The sequence below is a fragment of the Cherax quadricarinatus genome, chromosome 30, assembly GCF_038502225.1.
Source record: "Cherax quadricarinatus isolate ZL_2023a chromosome 30, ASM3850222v1, whole genome shotgun sequence".
Taxonomy (NCBI): Eukaryota; Metazoa; Arthropoda; class Malacostraca; order Decapoda; family Parastacidae; genus Cherax; species Cherax quadricarinatus.
In genome coordinates, this window is record NC_091321.1 from 12,610,269 (window position 1) to 12,626,319 (window position 16,051).

The 16,051-nt window shown below is 39.2% G+C and overlaps 1 protein-coding gene across 7 annotated transcripts in view; it reads right to left on the reverse strand.

Annotated features, from left to right (window-relative positions):
- Positions 1-16,051, reverse strand: part of Sap47 (Synapse-associated protein 47kD) — a 319,381-nt gene that overhangs the window by 23,862 nt on the left and 279,468 nt on the right. For all 7 annotated transcript variants that reach the window (XR_008407616.2, XM_053781886.2, XM_053781884.2 and 4 more), the window contains 4 exons: positions 14,548-14,685; positions 10,447-10,586; positions 6,822-6,952; positions 4,426-4,572 (listed from right to left, as the gene is read on the reverse strand). Coding sequence is in view for 6 of the 7 variants with exons in the window: in XM_053781886.2 (XP_053637861.1) it covers positions 4,426-4,572; positions 6,822-6,952; positions 10,447-10,586; positions 14,548-14,685 (556 nt within the window). In the remaining variant the exon portion in view is untranslated. The remainder of the gene's footprint in view (positions 1-4,425; positions 4,573-6,821; positions 6,953-10,446; positions 10,587-14,547; positions 14,686-16,051) is intronic.

Here is a 16,051-nt window from a genome sequence, read left to right on the forward strand (position 1 = left end):
GAGCCTCACTATCCTCGTAAAAACTCTTCACTGCTTTCAGTAACCTACCTCCTACACCATACACTTGCAACATCTGCCACATTGCCCCCCTATCCACCCTGTCATACGCCTTTTCCAAATCCATAAATGCCACAAAGACCTCTTTAGCCTTATCTAAATACTGTTCACTTATATGTTTCACTGTAAACACCTGGTCCACACACCCCCTACCTTTCCTAAAGCCTCCTTGTTCATCTGCTATCCTATTCTCCGTCTTACTCTTAATTCTTTCAATTATAACTCTACCATACACTTTACCAGGTACACTCAACAGACTTATCCCCCTATAATTTTTGCACTCTCTTTTATCCCCTTTGCCTTTATACAAAGGAACTATGCATGCTCTCTGCCAATCCCTAGGTACCTTACCCTCTTCCATACATTTATTAAATAATTGCACCAACCACTCCAAAACTATATCCCCACCTGCTTTTAACATTTCTATCTTTATCCCATCAATCCCGGCTGCCTTACCCCCTTTCATTTTACCTACTGCCTCACGAACTTCCCCCACACTCACAACTGGCTCTTCCTCACTCCTACAAGATGTTATTCCTCCTTGCCCTATACACGAAATCACAGCTTCCCTATCTTCATCAACATTTAACAATTCCTCAAAATATTCCCATACATTTATTAAATAATAGCACCAACCACTCCAAAACTACATCCCCACCTGCTTTTAACATCTCTATCTTTATCCCATCAATCCCAGCTGCCTTACCCCCTTTCATTCTACCCACTGCCTCACGAACTTCCCCCACACTCACAACTGGCTCTTCCTCACTCCTACAAGATATTATTCCTCCTTGCCCTATACACGAAATCACAGCTTCCCTATTTTCATCAACATTTAACAATTCCTCAAAATATTCCCTCCATCTTCCCGATACCTCTAACTCTCAATTTAATAACTCTCCTCTCCTATTTTTAACTGACACATCAATTTGTTCCATAGGTTTCCTCAAATTGTTAATCTCACTCCATAACTTTTTCTTATTTTCAACAAAATTTGTTGATAACATCTCACCCACTCTCTCATTTGCTCTCTTTTTATATTGCTTCACCACTCTCTTAACCTCTTTTTCTCTCCATATACTCTTCCCTCCATGCATCACTTCTATTTTGTAAAAACCTCTCATATGCTAACTTTTTCTTCCTTACTACTCTCTTTATATCACCATTCTACCAATCGTTCTTCTTCCCTCCCGCACCCACTTTCCAGTAACCACAAACTTCTGCTGAACACTCTAACGCTACATTTTTAAACCTACCCCATACATCTTCGACCCCATTGCCTATACTCTCACTAGCCCATCTATCCTCCAATAGTTGTTTATATCTTACCCTAACTCCCTCCTCTTTTAGTTTATAAACCTTCACCTCTCTCTTACTTGCTGCTTCTATTTTCCTTGTATCCCATCTACCTTTTACTCCCACTGTAGTTACTAGTAAAAAGTGATCTGATATATCTGTGGCCCCTCTATAAACATGTACATCCTGAAGTCTACTCAACAGTCTTTTATCTACCAATACATAATCCAACAAACTACTGTCATTGTGCCCTACATCATATCTTGTATACTTATTTATCCTCTTTTTTTTTAAATATGTATTACCTATAACTAAACCCCTTTCTATACCAAGTTCAATCAAAGGGTTCCCATTATCATTTACACCTGGCACCCCAAACTTACTTAACACACCCTTTCTAAATGTTTCTCCTACTTTAGCATTTAAGTCCCTTACCACAATTACTCTCTCATTTGGTTTAAAGGTTCCTATACATTTGCTTAACATCTCCCAAAATCTCTCTTTCTCTTCTCCTGGTTCATACACACTTATTATGACCCACTTTTTGCATCCAACCCTTATTTTAATCCACTTAATCCTTGAATTTAAACATTTATATTCCCTCTTCTCTCTCCATAACTGATCCTTCAACATTATTGCTACCCCTTCCTTAGCTCTAACTCTCTCAGATACTCCTGATTTAATCCCATTTATTTCTCCCCACTGAAACTCCCCTACCCTCTTCAGCTTTGTTTCAATTAGGGCTAGGACATCCAACTTTTTTTCATTCATAACATTAACAATCATTTCTTTCTTATCTGCACTACATCCACAAACATTCAAACATCCCATTAGTAAATAATATACTAGTATTCAAAAAATTTAAGAAAGTGCTGCAGTGGAGAGGCCCAAGCATTTCAGGATAAAACAAGTCAGACAGAACTAGCTCAGGTGATAGTTTCTCCAATGTGTTTTGTATTGAGCAATTCCTGAAAATGACACTTTTTCATTTACTCACGACTATTCAAGTACCAATTTCTAACCCTTAAACTGTGTCACACCTGGGGGGAAAAAAAATTACTTGTTTGCTCTTTTTTGTGTCTGTGTGTATACCTGGAGAGGGTTTTGGGGGTCAACACCCCCGCGGCTCGGTCTGAAATCAGGACTCGTGTGTGCATGTCCGTTATTTTTTTTAAATTAATTTTCCTTACAGAGAAAAGAAAACTGAAATCATGGCGAAAAAAATTATTTGTTACTCATTGACAATATTGGCATAAATGCATATAGCAGTAATTATGTTTTCAGTTTATTAAATGTGTTTCAAGGTTTTTTAGACCTCGAAACATGGGAAGAAGCATAGCTTGCTTGGTTCCAACTACAATATTTACTATAAAGAGGAAGAAATTATTGTTTTTCTTACTTATATTGACAGTTTTTGTCTACCAACAATTTGTACAAGGAAATCTTATGATATTTCAATTGTTTCAAGGTGTAATACTCATCAAAACATAGAAATAAGTCACATTATTTGATCAAGTTTACAACTGTGCATTTTGTCTGAATTCTACTGTTAGTATCATGAAAATGTAATAAATTTAGAACAAATAATGCATCTTCCTGCCAGTTCTACACCCTGTCTGCTAGTAAGTATGAATGTGATGGCAAGACTGGTCCTGGCTGTTGTTAACATGTGCTACTAAGGCATAGTTAACCATACTGCAGTGCATGCACTTCCTTCTCCTAGATTTTTCTCAAGGCATGAACTGGTGGTATATAACCCAAACAGTTGAGCTGAGACCTAACAATGACAGCAGGTGGTATATCTGAAGGCATACAGTGTAAATGTAAATTACACTAGACAGTATTGTTCTCTGATGTATGGCATATACTGAAGGGTTAAAGGGATGTGCTGCATTATAATCGTCCTTTTTTCTTTCAACAAACCGGCCGTATCCCACCAAGGCAGGGTGGCCCAAAAAGAAAAACAAAAGTTTCTCTTTTTAAATTTAGTAATTTATACAGGAGAAGGGGTTACTAGCCCCTTGCTCCCAGCATTTTAATCACCTCTTACAACACGCATGGCTGACGGAGGAAGAATTCTGTTCCACTTCCCCATGGAGATAAGAGGAAATAAACAAGAATAAGAACTAGAAAGAAAATAGAAGAAAACCCAGAGGAGTGTGTATATATATGCTTGTACATGTATGTGTAGTGTGACCTAAGTGTAAGTAGAAGTAGCAAGACGTACCTGAAATCTTGCATGTTCATGAGACAGAAAAAAGGACGCCAGCAATCCTACCATCATGCAAAACAATTACAGGCTTTCGTTTAACAATCACTTGGCAGGACGGTAGTACCTCCCTGGGCGGTTGCTGTCTACCAACCTACTACCTAGGATTATAATCTTCATCCATTTATAAATATAAAACATTTTAACACTAGGTCAAGGCCTGGACAAGGGTTGAGCTGCAGGGGCACTGACCCTCGGAACGACCTCCAGGTAGGTGAATGTTGTAGAATTAAACTTTACAGTGGTAACGTGATGGCTAAAAATAATGGGAATGATGAAAACTTACTATATGTGATTTTATATATTAAAAAAAAATGTAAGTAATATACAGTGATTTTTTTCATGATGTGGGAACTACGACTTCTTTTAGATAAAAATCACAAAATACAGTATAACTGTAATTATTCCTTTTAAAGGCATATCTAATTGCTGACACAATATTCTGTTTTCAGTTGAGTGCAACAAGTACTACAACATAAGAAATCAGGAACGAATATTCTCCTTTACTTGTCAAAGATAAGGATGCCTGTTTAACAAACTTCTACATGAAGTACATTGCACTGAGATCAGAGCTGTCAAATGATAATGAATAACGGTGTCTGTACATGTATATGAAGAAATTAATTTTATTATACAAAAGTCAGTGTTAAAATGAATACTTACTATTATAAAAGTTACTAAATTTATATTAAAATACGATTAATTATGACCATACCTGACAATACAATAACCCATTCCTCAAAATATACAAATTATTTTCCTGGCTCATATCATCTACTTAAAACTGAATACATGAAGCATACCTGAGGGTTTGGTCAGGTTGGAGATCCCTCGCTTCACCTCCTCCAGGTCTTTTGATGATGGTTGAAAAGAGTCTGAGACAAACTCGCTCTCTCCTCCATGACTAGGGCTGTCTGGGTGGTCCACATCATCATCCTTACCCTTTGTTCCTGAAGAGATATTTACACTGAAAAAACCAAATGCACTTTGTAGGAAATTTCAACTTCATGGGGCCAGGTTTTGTAGATTTGCATCTGTCTTACAGCTGTTAATCCCTTGTTAGGGCTTACAGCCATAAAATCCTATGGTGATGAACTTGCTATATATATATATATATATATATATACACACACACACACTCATACATACATACATACACATATACAGTGGTACCCCGAGTTTCGTACAGCTAACAACTCAAAAAATTATCTAAGTGTATTATTGTAAGTGCTTTTGTAAGTGTATTTTTGGGGGTCTGAAATGGACTAATCTAATTTACATTATTCCTTATGGGAACAAATTCGTTCAGTAACGGCACTCGAACAGCTTTCTGGAACAAATTATGTACGAAACTTGGGGTACCACTGTACACCCACACACACATATTTTGTACAATCATATACAATTTGGTACATTAACTGTTTCTTTGATGCTTCCCAAACCTTACTTAAAATCAAACACATGCACACCACCCAAACACATACACCCACATGCCCACAACCCCCCCCCACACACACACACCCCAAACCCACACAACCACACACACACCCCAAACCCACACATGCACCCCAAACCCACACAACCACACACACACACCCCAAACCCCCCCAACACACACATCCACACACACACCCACATGCCACAATTCTTCAAAAGTAGACATGATAAGGCCAAATTGGCCAGAAGTCAGTGGTGCCATCAAGGCGGTCAAGGAGGCAGAGCCAGGAGGTAAGTATCGACTCCTGCAAACACAAATTAGAGAGTATGCAATTTCTATTTATGGTAAATTTTTTCCTTCACTCTTTTTCTTCTCACATCATTTGCATAAAAATATTTGATAGCAATACAGTATATGAAAAAATGCTACTCTAGTACTAACTAAGCAAACCCAGTTCAATACGGTCATCCATAATGCAACATGCTGATGTGGTTTGACTAATATTTTTTCTAGCCTATCATAAGTAAAGTTCGTATGACATGTTTGCCAATCATGTGGATGTGCCTCTGCAGACATAAATCCATTTTCATCAAACTCTCTCTTTTGTAAATAACTTAATATGATTCCATTTTTGTGCCTCAGCAAACATTTTAGTAATGTGTTTATTTACACCTTCAATGCCATGTTCCAAATGGGAACTTTCCTTCCTTGAGGGTGGGAGTCTTGAGTAGATCGTCTACAAGCATATCAGCCACCTCCAAATGTTAGCCTCATGCAGAAATGTTTCAACATTTGTTGAGGAACTTTACACAATGCTCTGGTCATCCATTTAGTGAAGCAATCACCAACTGCACTGAGAATAAAAGATGTTTGGAAAGGATAAGGACTGCTAAAGTACAACATAAAAGGAAAAGAATAGAGAAGGCAGAGGAAGACAACAAGCACAAGAAAGAGGAACTAGAAAAAGAATGTAAATATGCACATTGAGAAAAATGTACCTAAAAAAAATTGTGAACCAATGTCTTATTCTGCCCAATTAAAATTTCTTAATATTTAAATTTCTTCTGATTCAGAGTTCATGTGTAACATTTAATATTTGTAGTGATATAGTTATTTTAATTTTTTTTAAAACACTGGCCATTTCCCACCAAGGTAGGGTGACCCACAGAAAAAAAGTACATTCACCCTCACTCATTCTGTCTTAATAAAACTGCATGGACATCATAATTCAAATAGCCCACCAAAGTGAAGTATACCCATCCATCCTTCCTGATGCAAGTACTGCACCTCCCACCATTATAGGTCTAGTCATGCTACCCACTTTCTTCAAATCTCCTTAAATATTTTATTTTGCTTTTACTCCCCAAAACCTTAGTCTTTACTTATTTTTCATCATGTACAGAAATCACAGTAAACTACTCACACTTGCACACCCTATCTTTGTTCATGACTTTATACACACCCACATATACAAATATACAGTAAATACAGTACAGCAATATACATACTGTAGTTTGCTGAATTATAATGAATAAGACTGTACTATCTTATAGATTATGCTCTTGTCTGCCTCCCCTATTCTATTCCCTAATATACAGTATATGAAATAAAATACATTAATCATTTTATTCAAGAAGTCAATCAATAAAATGTGCAATAGGTCCATTTAGTCCCAATTTATGGTAAACACAATAAAGTAGACCCAAAGTATTATCATTACTAGTTAATTTATTTCATAGTAGTGACAAAAGCTATATATACCCTTGTCTCCACTAGAAGTTGTCTTGTTAGCAGCATCCACACCCTCCCTCTCCAGTGATGACAGCTCTGTACTCTGCCTGATGAGCCCAACACGGTAGAAATAGTTCCTCCAGAAGGTTTCTTCATTAATTCTGTCAAATACATAGCATTATAGCCAACAGCATCATTATACCATCATCACTGTTAACAAATACCAAGATTAGGTACAATTAGGTGTATCATGAGAAATGTTCTAAAATGCATAACTTGAGTAATTCTCTAAAACATAAGTAAATTTTGGAAATACTGACACAAAGATTTAAAAGAGAAATTACATGCACACAGGCCTATGCAGACATCTAAAAATACTACGTGACCAAACACTGCATATATGTACTGTACTATAATAAAGTACTATTACAATCCAATGCATTAACGACAAAAAAAAAAATGTTTGAAATGCTAAATGAACCAGTTTTTTAATTTGGGGCATAAAACTGAACTATCAACACAGGGTGTACTATCCATAACACTACTGGTAAAATACCAAAGATACAGTACAGTGTATGTATACCTATAAGGGTGTACTTGAAAATTATGAAAGAATGTGAAAGAGTAAAACAGAAATGAAAAAGTAAGGTATAGACAACAAAGATTAAGAAAAGATGCCAAGGTTACTCAAGATGTGAGTCGAGGAGTACAATAAGAAGATAAGAATCACTGCAGTAGGTCTACAGGCTCATGTCAAGGTCAACTGAAATAAAATAATTTTGATTGATAAATATATGATATATCACCTATTGTTTAACCCTTTCAGGGTTGGTGCCATACTAGTACGGCTTGCACGCCAGGGTTGGTGCCGTACTAGTACGCATAAATTCTAGTGCCTTCAAATCTAGGGAGAGAAAGCTGGTAGGCCTACATATGAAAGAATGGGTCTATGTGGTCAGTGTGCGCAGTATAAAAAATATCCTGCAGCACACAGTGCATAATGAGAAAAAAAAACTCCGACCGTGTTTTTGGTTTAAAACAGCGACTTTGCAGTGTTTTTCGTATGCTATTTATGGTTGTATTCTAGTTTTCCTGGTCTCATTTTATAGAATGGAAGACATATTATGGAAATTGAGATGACTTTGATTGGTTTCACAATGAAAAGTACCTAGAAATTGAGCTCAAAGTAGCAGAAATGTTCGATTTTTGCCAAAGTTCAAATGTAAACAAATCATGTCACGCGTCCAATACATGACAACTGGCGAGTCTAATATTCTTTCACAAGTGCGCTGATATTATTTATACCATTTCTACATGAATGCAGTAGTCTGTATAACATAAATCTTCTATTTTTTTGTGAGAATAAAAATTCAAAGTGGAAAGCAAAAGAAATGTAGAAGAGGCCTGGGGACATGAGGAATCAACAGAGAAAATGTTATTTTAGTGCCAAGAATGCCTGCCTTGTTTTTTCTTGACCCTATTTGGAAATTGGCATCTTTTGAAATTTGTGTGAAATTGGCAAAATTGACATATGGACAGATAGACTGAGGGACTTATATAAAACCCTTGAGTAGATCCTTCCCACTCCAGGAACAGTGTAAGAAAACAATATGAAACATAAAATAAGACATTAATATCCGATAATTTGAGGATTAAATTTAGTAGCCAAAATATCGAAGTATACAGTTTAAAGCTGGGGATTAAAGATTAATATGTAATTATGAGGCTGAAGTTCAGGAGGTCTGAAGATGAAGATTACAGCAGGAATGAAATCTTTTCAGAATCATACACAAAATACTTTGATGGTCCTTAACAAACAGTTACTAATTTTATGCAGAAATGTTTATATGATGAACTTCAAGGATGAGTAGAAATTGAACACGTGCACTTACTAGAGTTTTATTATTCAATTTTGTCATTTCTAAGTAACCTACTCAAAACATAAGAGTTTGATATAATACAAGGAATCAACAGCAGCACTGGCTAACACATTAACAGCATCTGGATGATACTTTTAATGATTTGGAAAAAGACACTTATGTACTCTTCAGTACATTTATAAGAGGAAACATTTTGCGATGAGTGTCGTCTTCAGTCCTGAGGACTGAAGACGACACTCATAGCAAAATGTTTCCTTTAATAAATATCCTGAACTGTACGTAAGTGTTTTTTTCCACATCTTGTCAGTATCACCATACCAATTTTCTGCTAATAATTCGTAAGGAAATAAAGAGGCAATAATATTTTTACAGAAAAAATATGTGGAAAAGTACAGGGCTATAAATCTGAAGGTAACAAATGACCATATGCTGCCACTCAGTACAACAATGATGAGCACATGCACATTCTTAGAAATTTAGCAAATAATCTCACATTTACCCAGAGGTTTCATCAGAAAATGACTGGTGGTGATTTAAGACAATCCATATGTCCTTTATCAGAAGTCTACCTCAGCTTCGTTTTTAAGTGTGAATGAGTATGCCGAGACAACTTAATAAAGAGAACAAAACTTTTCAACACCCTCCATTCATATGTAAGAGGAATTACCAACAGACCCATAACTGTCTTCAGAAGGTAACTTGCTTGTTCCTCAAATCAATTCCATCAGCTGTGCTGTGGTGCATATGCTGAACAGTCTAGTTACTCATGCCATCCATCTGGAGGCCTGATTTGGGACGAGGGTGGTGACCCCCAAAACTGTCTTCAGGTACATTTTTGGTAAGCAGGGCTTTTGCAGTTACCAACAATGTAGAGCATAAGTGTTTAAATCAGTTTAGGAAATTGGCACTCAAACACAGTTCAATAACAACCTAAGCCTTTGTAAAATACACCAGCACTGAAAGTTTGAATCCTATCAGAAGAGTGGTTATTAAGTTATTGCATAGGAACTTAGGAAGGAAAAAACAGAATCCCAATAACCACTATAGGTATCCCCTTTTGGAGGATACCCAAAAATGCTCCTTCATTGAACCAATCAGCTTCCAATATTAAAATGTGCTTAATATGACAGAAAATGCATAAGCCAAGACCTCTGCAATCTCCTAACATCCATTAGCATAACCTACAATGAAAACAGATTCTTATAAAAGGAACATAAAATATTTAGATGTTTAAATATCATCATGCCACATGCACAATAAAGAGTAACCAGGTACAATATTAGTAAATAACAATGGATCAAACTGTACATCCTCCCAACAAAGTGACAGCTCCTCTTGAAAGAGGTCAGATACCCACACCAAACTTAATTCTGTTAAACTTTATTGAAGCTTTTGAAGTTACTGGTGGCAAACTAGGACTAATAATAATAATAAGCCACTGAACTCGAAAGGTGCCAGCAGTTGCTATTCTATGGTAAGCCATTGGGCCCAGAGCTACCATACTTGCATATGAGCAAGTAGACATTATCATCTACAGCACTACATGTGAGCAGTTTTTTCTTGTCATGCCCATGACACAGGTCCAGTGGCATCACTGAACAAGTCATCATATGACAAAGACCCACATTAGGTGCTTTTATCTGACGAATGTAATGACAACAATTCTTTTAAAAAATAACAGCATTTATATTTATTTCAGTATGTACATGTATTTGCAAACATTTACAAGAGACGACAGAGTCCAGATACCTTCATTCTAACTTTAATGCACTTACGTCTTAGGCACCAGTTCGAAACGCATCTTCTCCAGGTTGGGATCAGCTGCAAGGGTGGCCTGGGCAACAGGCAGGAAGGCCTCTAACTCGAATTCAAAGCTCACGCCTGTAGGAGGGCTACGTACAAAATTCCGTCGATCCTGGAAGGCAAGTTTCTTGTTAGTCCATATAACTCAAAATTTAATATAACACTGTAAAGTACAGGACAATCCTGATTATGAAGACAACAGGTATTATTAAACATGTCCTTTACCTTATTAAAAATGTGAAAAGCATTGACTAAAACCATAATATTTCCCATTAAAGCTTGCTAAACATGAGCTAGATGAAAATATAGTACATATGCTCAGTCAACAGTTTATTAATACATAGCATATTTATATGAGATATATTCACATGCAGTATATTCATGTGCAGGTATTTATGCCACGTGAGTTTAAAAAAAAAAAAAAGCACACAAACACTTCATTACCTCTTCAGACTATTAGTAAAGGAATATAGAACTTGTATTAATAAAGAAGAGACAAGAATAACAAAACTGGTTTAGTTATGCATGTAAACCAGAGCATTTGTGAAATAAAATTTTCAAACAGAATGGCAAGGCCATTTATAATAGCCAGCCTTAATCATAGATGATCTAACATGAGTGCTGCTGCATGATTTACCATTACTATACTACAATGGATTTAAAAAGAAAATACATAAAGCAAAACTGCTTCTAAACCAATATTTCAAGCGATCATAAGGTACTCGAGGGAAAATGGTGCCAGCCAGCTGGCCATGAAGAGCCAGGCACTATTCTAGTGGACTATTATTATTTTTATTAATATTATGATGATGGGAGGAATAGGAATGCTAAACCCATAGGGGTCATACAACATCTGGGGGGAATGGTAGGTAATGAACTTTGATATAAGGAAGCAGGGCCAGATTTAGGGGAGGGGCCCTGGGGGCCAGGCCCCCCACCATATGATGAAAAATATTATGACACATTATAATGAGAATTGAATAGATCGCAAAAGAGAGAAAATGTATGCAAAAGTTTGAATTGTGGTAGGATTGTCATGTTTAGTCATCTGATCACTGGTGTTACATCATCGGTGTGAGCGCATCGTCAGCTGCACGATGCGAGGATGACTCACAGCACATCATCATCCTGGGTGTGCAGGGCACTGCAGTATGAATGACTGCTTGATCGTGGTCAGTAAGTGAACAACAGTGTGGTAGTGAGAACAGGCTACAAACAAGCATGAAGCAAGGTCAGCTTGTGAACCTGACAGTCATGAGCATAGAATCTGACATCCTGCGCTTGTTGGATTTTGATGGAGTCATCAGAGACTTTTCCATCAGAAAAGCACCGAATGTACCTGGCTTATAATATTCTATCTGACTGAAGATAACTCCTCACAAGTCTGTACAATACTTTTGAGTTACATTTGCAAATGAACCGAAAGGGTGCTAAAATACACTATAAATCCAATTTACTGTTTTATTTCTTCATCTTAAGAGGATGGTACGTATACTGAGAGTGGCAAAAGTTTTCCAAGGAGAAACTTTAAAGTCTTCTAGCCATTAGAGTTAGACCTTTTTAATGCAAGGGGCCTCCCACTACCTAAATCCAGCACTGCAAGGAAGGGATGGTCATGTCCACTTCCATGGACCAAGAAGCTCCTGTGAGGGGATATTCTCTTTGGATTAATAAATGGCAAAATGACCACAATACCAGGATAAACCTCATACAGTATTTCACAAGTGTGGGCTGGGGAGGAGGCAGGTCTCGGCAGGGAGGAGGGGTAAGGAGATGTGTACTGTGGGGGAGGGTTCAGATTTAGGTTGTGGTAGGCTTTCCAAGACGATTCCTGGCCCGGGTCTTCTCTACGTGGTGACCTGGTAGTGGATCCCGAAGGAGTGAGGAGTGTCGAGTTTGTGCTGTTTACAGCCCTATGGCATGGGCACGATGAGAATTCCTGTCAAGTGCAGTACCGTTTACAACCCTATGGTGGGGGCAGCCCTATGACAAGGGCATGGCGAGTCTTCTTCAGGTCAAGTGGAGTACCGCTTACAGCCCTATGACGAGCGTGGTGAGCCTTTTTAGTGTTAATAGTAGTACCGTCTACAGCCCTACGGCGGTGGCAGCCCTATTACGGTGAGTCTTCTTGAGTTCAAGTGGTGCCAGGGCTGATGTTTTCGCTGGTATGAGGCTTTCAACTCTCAAGAGCTCTGCTCTGACATTAGGGTCGCAGCCAGAGTGTCAGAGCAAATCAGGAGATTCTCTGGAGGTGTGTTGAACACCTAGCGTCTGACAGAAGTGGTGGGGACGAGGGCGGAGACAGATGTGGGCAGGGAGATGGAGAAAGATGTGGGCAGAGGGGTGGAGACATGTGTGGGCAGAGGGGTGGAGACAAGTGTGGGCAGAGGGGTGGAGACAGGTGTGGGCAGAGGGGTGGAGACAGGTGTGGGCAGAGGGGTGGAGACAGGTGTGGGCAGGGGGGTGGAGACAGATGTAGGCAAGGGGTGGATAAAGATGTGGGCAGGGAGGTTGGAGACAGGTGGGGGCAGGGGGGTGGAGACAAGTGTGGGTGGAGGCAGGTATAAGTCATGGGTGGAGACATTTGTAGGCAAGGGGGTGGAGAAAATGAGGGCAAGGGGTTGTGGAGACAGATGTGGATGGGGTGGAGATAGAGGTGAGCGAGGTGTTGTGAAGACAGTTAATTTTGCTGAATATTCCTTCTCGGTATAACTATTAACGAAGCTCTCCACCGCCTGAATTTATACTTGGTCATATTTCTGTGAGGCTGTGATGTGAGTATATTGTCTCTGAGACTGTCTTTGATTAGTTCATCATTATTTGTGAAGACGAAGTTAAAGTGCATTTTCATTTCTAGTAGATTCTGTTATCTGTTGGTTGAAAGCAAACATCACAGAGTTCCATTACCTCTCTCACAAGAATCTGTTGGGCTAAGGTACTCCAGGCACGTTGATGTTGTTGTTTGGTTTAGAAAGACACGTAAGCAAACACTATAACATATTTATTAGAAAACGTTTCGGTCCTGGGACCTTGATCACTTCTAACATACAGAGGTAGGAAGACATTATATATAGGCGGAGAGTGAGGTGTGACGCACGTGACCTGAGGAATGTCATAAGAACATGAGAATGGAGGAACACTGTAGAAGGCCTACTGGCCCATGCCGAACCAGACCTCAGACGCCGACGGTGCCTAGAAGCCTCACTAATCGCCGTCACCGACACTATAGAACGCAACACTGGAAACTACAAAATTTCAAAAACATTGGCATACATGATACTTAAGCAGCACCAACCCAACAACACAGGAGTCACGTGATTTCATCGTCTACCCGTCCTCATCATAGGCAGAGGTTGTTTTTGATAAGGACCTGCCTCGCATGGGCCAGTAGGCCTTCTACAGTGTTCCTCCATTCTTATGTTCTTATGATATTCCTCAGGTCACGTGCGTCACATCTCACTCTCCGCCTATATATAATGTCTTCCTACCTCTGTATGTTAGAAGTGATCAAGGTCCCAGGACCGAAACGTTTTCTAATAAATATGTTATAGTGTTTGCTTACGTGTCTTTCTAAACCAACTTGTCGGTATTTATTACCAAGGTTTATACCATGTTGTTGTTTAAAAGCTTCCATTTCACATTTGAAAAGGTTGAAATCCCTCAGGAGGATATTTGTTGTAGGATTTTCAAGGTTTTCGAGGAAGCTATCTAATTTCCTTGTCTGTTCCGTGAATTCTTCATCAGTTGCTGATAGTGGTTTATACACAAGGATAATTACTAAGATTCTTGTTCTCCAATTTTATACCTAGTACTTCCACTGATGAATTCAATATTGTAATTTTTCAGTAATATCTTACTGTCCAAGCCATCCCGTCTGTGTTTCTATGACTGCTCCAAGCACAGTATTTGCTTCGGTAAAGAGTTTCCTTATATATTCAACTTTATTTTTAAAACCATGACTGCTGGAACATTTGGGTTTTCTGTGGGTTTTGCCAGTGCCTCTGATACAGGTGCGGGCGGGGAAGGGTTGAGATAGGCGAGGGCGAGGATGACAATAAGACAATACTACTTACGGTAGAGAGAGCCAAAATCTCCTCCTTCAGACTGTCTTCATCAGGGTAGCCGACCCAGGGTGGCAGAGCCTCACCACCTTTGCCACCTTTAGCCTTGATGAACGCTTCCTGTTCCTTGTTGAACTCACTCAGCAGTGTCTGAAACACAACACACAACTATTAACTATCACCACAACTTAGAAGTGTCTGAAACACTTATTAGTATTATTACTACTTCACAACTGTTGTTATTAATACATGTGCAGTTGTTAATACTAATAAGAATACAAATAGCACAATTACACAACTAAAAACAGTGGCGCAATTAGCATTTTAATAAATAATAAGCATAAAGGATCTAAGACCTTTCAAACTGCTCCTTCAAATATATAAGGAATTACCCACGACCTCTGTCTTGGAGAGGTAGCTAAAAACAGCTGTTGATCAACCAGGTTGTTACCCACCCGAGACTGCATGTCTATCTAGTGATGGGTCCAGGGATGCTCACCACCGCGGCCCTGGCTTAGTGCCACACTATCACAGTCCTTCATAATATCTATGCAGTGCCACACTATCACAGTCCTTCATAATATCTATGCAGTGCCACACTACCACAGTTTAACAACTACTGTGACACCACACTCGCTGTTTCCTAGGCAATACTTCCTCAATGACTTTCTGGAAATATTTTATGTTCATTGTGAAGATGTACAGTACGTGTGTGTGGAAGGGGGAGGGAGAAATACAGGTCAAAAGAGAGTAGGAGAGGTAGGGAGAGAGAGCGAGCAGTGGAGGTGCCGTCATGCAGAAGTGGGCAAAGCGTCATGGAACAAAATAGAGGCACAATAGTGAGACCATAACAAAGGTGTTGGTCTACCCTGGGACAAGCGCACGCACGCGCGCGCACGCACGCGCACGCATGCACACACACACACACACACACACACACACACACACACACATCCATTGTTTCTCATGTCACACTGGCGTCCCTCTGTTCCTGTATTCTTTCTTTCCGTGTCATCACTTGTCGGGTCGTTCTTATCTGTTGCCCTTTCTGGCCATCTGTTGCCATTTCTGGCTATCTGTTGCCCTTTCTTGCCATCTGTTGCTCTCTCGCCATCTGTTTTCCTTTTTTGTCATTTGTTGCCCTTGCAGTTTCTTGCCCTTTCTTGTCATCTGTTGCCCTTTCTTGCTGTCTGTTGCAGTTTTTTTTCATTTGTTGCCGTTTCCACTTGTAATCTGTTGCCGTTTTTCATGCTGACGTGAGCCCTACAGTAGGGCTGCTCACGTCACTCAAGACACAGTTTCAGTACTCCGCTGGAAGCACTAGGTTAGGAGTGACTCTCACAGAAGAGTTTCAAGGTGATACCATAACTCAGACACGATGTTTACGAAAGAAAAGTTACCGATGTTCAGACAGTGAATGTTTACTTCAGTTCCAGCACTAGAGTGAGGGAGCTGCAGTTGGGAGGCCTAGTTGAACTGTGACATAGGCGCGCTTTCGGCAACAAAGCGATGGAAT